General features: G+C 45.2%; 1 protein-coding gene across 1 annotated transcript; it reads right to left on the bottom strand.

Moving 5' to 3' along the window:
• Nucleotides 1-271: 271 nt before the first annotated feature.
• S100B (S100 calcium binding protein B) lies at nt 272-6,352 on the bottom strand. The gene is made up of 3 exons (XM_023194542.2): nt 6,264-6,352; nt 3,574-3,712; nt 272-813 (listed from the first exon to the last, which is right to left on the bottom strand). The coding sequence occupies exons 2-3, from the start codon at nt 3,709-3,711 to the stop codon at nt 673-675; spliced, it is 279 nt and encodes a 92-aa protein (XP_023050310.1). The 5' UTR covers nt 3,712; nt 6,264-6,352; the 3' UTR covers nt 272-672.
• Nucleotides 6,353-6,626: the final 274 nt, after the last annotated feature.

Genomic DNA, 6,626 nt, shown 5'->3' with positions numbered 1-6,626 from the left:
GGCACATTGGAGGCGAGGATCCTGCAGCTGCGACTTGAGTTGCATGGGGCAGGGAGGCCGCGCTGGAGCCCCCAGAGCTGGCTCGGGTTCCCAGTTCTGACCGGGTTGCTTTTTCCAGGAGGGCTGCCAGCACTGAGTGTTCACCTGGTGGTAAGGCGCATCCCGGGAAGCAGGCCGAGGCCACCACGCCCTTGCAGGGTCACACCAGCCAACCAGGTGTTACCTGCATGGATGAGGAACGCATTTAAAGAACAGCAGTGTTTTCCAATGATGCTGGATAAGGCTTTGTTTTTTAAAGGTAACGGAAGCTTTAAGGGTGCCCCAGGGTAATTTCTGTAGCCAGGGTTCCCTCCGGGTTAGGGTCTACACGGCCATGGCGGGCTGCACAGTGCACGCTTTATCACTGAGACCTGACTCCTAAGTGACTGTTAACAAGAGTCCATGGGGCCAGTCAGCTTACACACAGGCCTAATATAGCAGAAAGAATGATGTAGGCTGTTAAAACAGCCTTTGGAAAGAGGTTTTCAATTTTTCACTCACAAAGCAAATCAAGCTTCCTAATTAGCTACAACACGGCTGGAAAGCTCGGCTCCTACTAGGCCGCAAGCCCTTGCTGTCTGCTTTCTTGTGTGACCATCTCTGTTACGGGAACGGCTCGGCTGTTTTCTAATCTCACTCGTGTTCAAAGAACTCGTGGCAGGCGGTGGTAACCATGGCAACAAAGGCCATAAATTCCTGGAAGTCACATTCGCCATCTCCATCACTGTCCAGTGTTTCCATGACTTTGTCCACAACCTCTTGCTCTTTGATTTCCTAAGAGAGATAAAAGAAGTTGCCAACCTTGTTTTTAAATGGAATTTTGGACCATCAAAACATGATTAAAAGTTGAGTGACTCTGATAATTTTTGTCTGAAATAACCTGAGAACATCAAATGCAAAATATCAGGAAAGATGTCTCATGTGACCAGGGGGCTGTTGTCCAAGTAGAAGTCTCTGGGGGTCAGTGTCTGTCCCTGAGCTACTGGAAAAGGCTGAATGGGACAGCCAAGAGGTGAAAAACTGAAGGTTGTTATCTTACTTAAAATACCTGAAAAAAAAAAAAAAAAAGAATATCGTCTAGATCAGCCCTAGCAAATGTCTTGAAATAAAAATAAACTTTTGGCCCTCCTAAACTTTTCATGTATGCTGTGTGTGGAAGTCCCTGTCTTAAAGACTTCCAGTAGAATGTAATGTTTCGAAAGTCTTCTTTGTTGCTGAAGTAACTCTTGGGAACATCCTAGATTTGTTAACCCTGTATTCTTTTTCCCATTTGAATTGCTTTCTAGGTGTCATGAAACTTTTTTTCTGACAGTTCTGCCTGACATTGGAGCTGAATGAATGGCGTGGCTATTAAGTGATGCACAAAGCCTCAGAGGAACAACCACAGTGCAGGGCTACAAATGGAGTGGGAAATACTTGGGTATTGAACACTGATGAAGAGCAGAGTAACAATTCCCCGGGACAGGAAGGCTTGGCCTGAAGAAGTCAAGTGTGATGTATAACAGCCACCTTGGCTATAAGACACACAGGGGTCGGGCATGGTGGCTCACACCTGTAATCCCAGCAGTTTGGGAAGCTGAGGCAGGAGGATCACTTGAGCCCAGGAAGTTTGAGACCAGCCTGGGCAACACAGGGAGACTCCATCTCTACAAAGAAAAAAAAAAAACAAAACAATTATCTGGGTGTGGTCCATATGCCCATATTCCCAGCTACTCAGGAGGCTGAGGCGGGAGGATTGCTTGAGCCTGGGAGGTTGAGGCTGCAGTGAGCCAAGATTGCACCACTGCACTCCAGCCTGGGTGACTGAGCAAGACCTTATCTCAAAAACTAAATAAAACATACAGAAGATTGTAACTCCATGGGGGTAGGGGTGGCGAAGCACCTGTGGATGGGCAGGAGCAGGGCACTAACTTCAATTACATTATAGATCCGCTTCTGAACTGAAATTACCTTGATAAAACCAGGCAGCAAATGTTCGTGATGCCTTGAAATGCTTACCATGAATTATTTATCATTTACAAATTGAGATTCCCACATGCTAAGCTTTTTCTATGTATAAAAATAATTAATAATAGCTACTATTAGTTGAGCTTTCACTATATGTTAAGCACTTAAGCACTGTCCTGTTTCATCCTCACAACAGCCCTTGTTCAGAAGAAGAACCTGGGACTTTCAGATCAAGTCAGAAGGCAGGACTGGTGGAACTAGAAAACTGCGTGTGTGAGTGGGACTGCTGTCACTCTGTGGACTTGAATGCCAGAGAAAACCAGTCCTGGAATCAGACGTGGGGATGCCCCCTGCAAGCTTGCAGGCCTGTCTGCTCCACTCTGAACCATTCACAGTGGTGCGGTGTTTGGTGGAAGTGCGGACAGGAGAACCAGCCAGTCCCTCTCCCCCTGCCCTGAAAACAATGGACTGCTGGGCTGCTGGAGCCCAGGGCTTGCTGTCTTGCACTGAGAGGCTTGGCCAGCTTAGGAGGGCAGTTCCCCATCCCCATGCAGCAGAGCCCTGCCCTAGTATTTATGCTAGAATCAGGACTTGGTGAGACACTAGTGCACTGGCTCATTTTCTGGTCATTTCTCCCATTTGTGATTGCTCATATCGGTGACCCAGGAGGCCCTTCACTGCATCTCACACATGGACACCGCCGGTGCTTCACTCTGGCTTAAGGCGTGCCTCCAGCCAGCCTTGGTTCTGAGAGAGCATCAGGTACCAGGGGGATCGGAGTTCACTTCCATGAGGGCATGAGGTGGGCAGTAAAGACAGGTGGGTCTCATCCGAGCGCAGTGGAGAGAGTGGGTAGGAAAATGAGTCCTGATGCAAGAGTCTGGACACACTTCCACCACAAGCCACAGCAGGAACTGCCCGAAGAACAGGGCTCACCAGGAACCCTCATACAGCTCCCTAAAGTAGGGGCCCCAACTAAAGACAGCTCCTCACCAACATCTGTTACTCCATGGAGCCTCCTGCAAAGCCCCGGGGCTTCCAAAGGATGTGTACAGACCCCTGTCATGCCCTCAGTGAAGCCAGTCATGGTCATTCATCCATGTGCCAGGCTGGGTGCCCCAGAGCAGAAGCCATGTCTGTCATGCCTTAGTTAGTGCTCAGTCAGTGTTTACTGAGTGAAAGTCTGGCATATCTTATCTCCATAGTAAATACTAAATACTAAACATCTAGCTAAGCCAAAATACATCCTTTTCCTAAAAGCATTCCCAAAGCTTATTTTTAACAGTTTCCTTTTATGTTCACTTTGGCCCATGGTAAGTAATGAGTCCAGCATTATTTGGGAAGCTTTGGCCTTCGGGACCTTGATGCACCGATTGTACACAAGATGGTTGATAAGGACATGAAAACAAGGGGCCCATATGAGCCAGTCCCACACTGAGGGTTCCGTTACTCAAACAAGTTTGCAGAAGCAGCCCAGGAGTCCTGGAAGGAAATCACCTTCAGTGCAGCTGAGAAGATAAAGCCAGTGTACCAGCGGCTTTTTAAGAGGAGATGGAGAAAGTGTCAAGTGTAAAAAGCAAGACTCACCTCTAAGAAATGGGAAAGCTCATTGTTGATGAGCTCCTTCAGTTCGGATTTCTTCAGCTTGTGCTTGTCTCCCTCCCTTCCAGAATACTGGTGGAAAACGTCGATGAGGGCCACCATGGCTTTCTCCAGCTCAGACATCCTAGGGGCTCGCAAAGGAAAGATGCCTTCTCATCTATACCTCATCATAAAACATTTCACATGTTATCAATACGGACCTCAACCCAGACAAGGAGGATGGACTGGCCCTGGCACTCTTTTCAAGCTCAGAACAGCAGGCATGGCCTGGAGGGGCATTCTGGGAATTTGCACCTTTATCAATCCTTCCACCTGCCTCTTAGACAGATGTGAGCCTGCCTTCTCTGTCTCTGTGGGCCACAGGGATATATATTCCCATGCCCTCTGGCTTCTGGTTGGGTTGGTCCAACAGGGAATCTTTAGCAAAAATACAGAGGCAGAGCAGCAAAGGAATTCAGGGGTTAAATTTCTGCTTCCTCCCCACAGGGTCCCTCTCTGTACTTGTAAGGCTCCAAGATGAGGCCATAGAGTGCAGGTGAGCAAACCATCGACTGCAAGCTGTTAAAATCAATCTGAAACTGAGACACTGACTAGGAGCAAAATATGAAGACAAAAATCAATAGCATTCCTATATTCTATCAATAAAGAAGTAGAAAATCCAGTGCAAAATATCCTATTCATATAGAAATAGCATGTGATCTAAGACTTAAGTTTAGGAAGAAAAATGCAGATCCTTCCAAGAGATTCGGAGGAACATAAAATGTAGGAAGTTTTTCCTTTAAATTCATATGTAAATTTAAATCATTTTTAATAACAATGATGGAATTTTTTTGGATGTGTGACATGACAAAAACAGCTGTAAAATTCATCTGGAAAAATAAATATGGTAGAATTGCCACAATCTTTTTGAAGAATAACAGGGAAAGTTATTTGATCTACCAGGAAAAAAAATGTATCCTAAGTTTAACTGATTAAATGCGTGTGGTTCTGTCGCAGGGAGGGACAGAATCCAGCAGAAAGCTGAGCTGCTGAGCCTGCATTCTACCTCCAGTGTAGGGAAAGTTTGGTTCATTCACTGCAGTGACTGGGACGGGGGCAGGAATAGGTGTTTCTCTGCAGCTATCAAAGTAAGAGCCCTCCGACCTCCCTCACAGCAAGTACCTTACACCACAGCCTACAAACCAAGGAAATATCTCATCAGTCTGGGAATGAGGCGCCTTCTACAAAGGATGCCTTGTCAGTTGTCTCACAAAACAGATGGGCGGGCCGAGAAATTTACCAGCTTTTGGCCTTGAGTTCTAATCATCAAATAAGAACATTTTAATGAATCAAATAGTGTTGAAAAATCATTCCCATGTTGAATATATGACTTACATCTTAAAAATAATTTGGAATTAGATGTTAAAAATTTTATTTATTTCTGATCCTCCAAAGGAAACAGGATTGAAGATTTTTTTGTGCTGGCCAGATCTTTGCTAAAGGCATTCTATTAATAATCAGTGTACTTTATTTTGCTCTTGAGTCCCTAAAAATTTGGTAATTCATAAATAGAACAGTTAAGATGGATTAAAATCTTTAGCATTTCATGCTTTTCTTATTCTTTGCACTCAAGTTTTCAATTATTGATATATGTGTATTATTTTTTAACAAAACAAAACAAGACACTTTTACATCATTCTGATGCTCCTCAAAGTCCATGATGATTTGGGGAAAAGGAGGTTAAATTGTTTTTCTATGAATTATGACTAATGGGATTATTACAAAGGAAAGGCATAAAACACGTATTCCATATATTAGAACACTAATAGAAACCACTAGAAAATAGGGTTTTCTTCATAACTACGCTACAAATCGATTAAAAAATTCTTGTTAAATTTTTCCCTTTGACTTAAGAAATAGTTGATGGTTTATCGTTTATCTTTTAAGAGAAATGGAAATAAATATCCGTTTCTTTCTCACATTCTGTGAATGTCAGACATTAATCTTTTAATATTGAGAACAAGAGAACATTTGAACTTTAACTCCTTAGAAAGACACGTTACCTAGCGTGTGAGGATCCCTCTAGGGGTTCGACCTCCCTGAGAAACTGTGAGACTGAAGAAAGTTAAAATCCACCAAAACCCCAATTTCTTTGACCCAATGTATTTGTAATTGTTACGTAATTTCTGAGTGGCGTCCTGGGGCTGTGGTCACCCTGGCACTTCAAACTGAGGGAAACTGGAAAACTGAAGAGTTACTTACCCAGGGCGGTGGAAAAAGTAACAAGGAGAAAAGGGATTTATTTCGGATATGGACTAAACTAGCATTAGATTCTCCATCATTTCCAGCCCCAGTGGGAAGCAAAATCTTTACTCTTCAAATAGTTACAGGAGAGGCAGTATTTGTAGCACCACTGGGAAAATGTCAGCAATCACTTCTGGGCCAGGAGACCTGAAGTTTCTCTGATTTATGGCAAAACACCTCTAGCTGCCTAGGGCTGATGCAGTCAGGTGTCCACAAAGCAGCATTAATGTAGAGATTAAAACACATCATCCTACTGACACTTCTGAAGTGCTGTCAATTGTCCTAAAGGGGCTTTTTAAGCTACCATTTAGTTTCTACCCCTCCATTCCCTTCCACCCAAAAGAAAACAACCATTTCTTCCTGAGCGTCCTCTTGGCCTGGCTCTTTCTCACCTCTTCCTTGTCTCACCCCTTCCTCGGCTCCTTGCTGCAGGCCTCGTCTCCGCTGCGGGTCCTGGGTGGCAGGTCTGGTGGGCAGAGGCAGCCTCTTATTCCGTCTGCCCAGGGAGGACGGATGAACCCTGGTGCAGCCCACTGCAGGCCGTGGCAGCCAATGGGGGCCGAGGGCGGGGGCGGCAGGGCTGCCAGGCCTGCACACAGGGCTGCATTGACCAAGCAGCCCTGGGGACTTGCTGGGAGCCAGGATTGCACATGGGCTGAGGAAGAAAAAAGGGCCTGTAGGGCAGGAAGTGGGGAGTCAGCTTTTTGTGTGAGTTATTTATTACATGAATATTGATGTTCCCCTAAAGGCAAGGT

The sequence above is a fragment of the Piliocolobus tephrosceles genome, chromosome 19 (assembly GCF_002776525.5).
Source record: "Piliocolobus tephrosceles isolate RC106 chromosome 19, ASM277652v3, whole genome shotgun sequence".
NCBI lineage: Eukaryota > Metazoa > Chordata > Mammalia > Primates > Cercopithecidae > Piliocolobus > Piliocolobus tephrosceles.
This window is presented reverse-complemented; position numbering and strand designations above follow the sequence as displayed.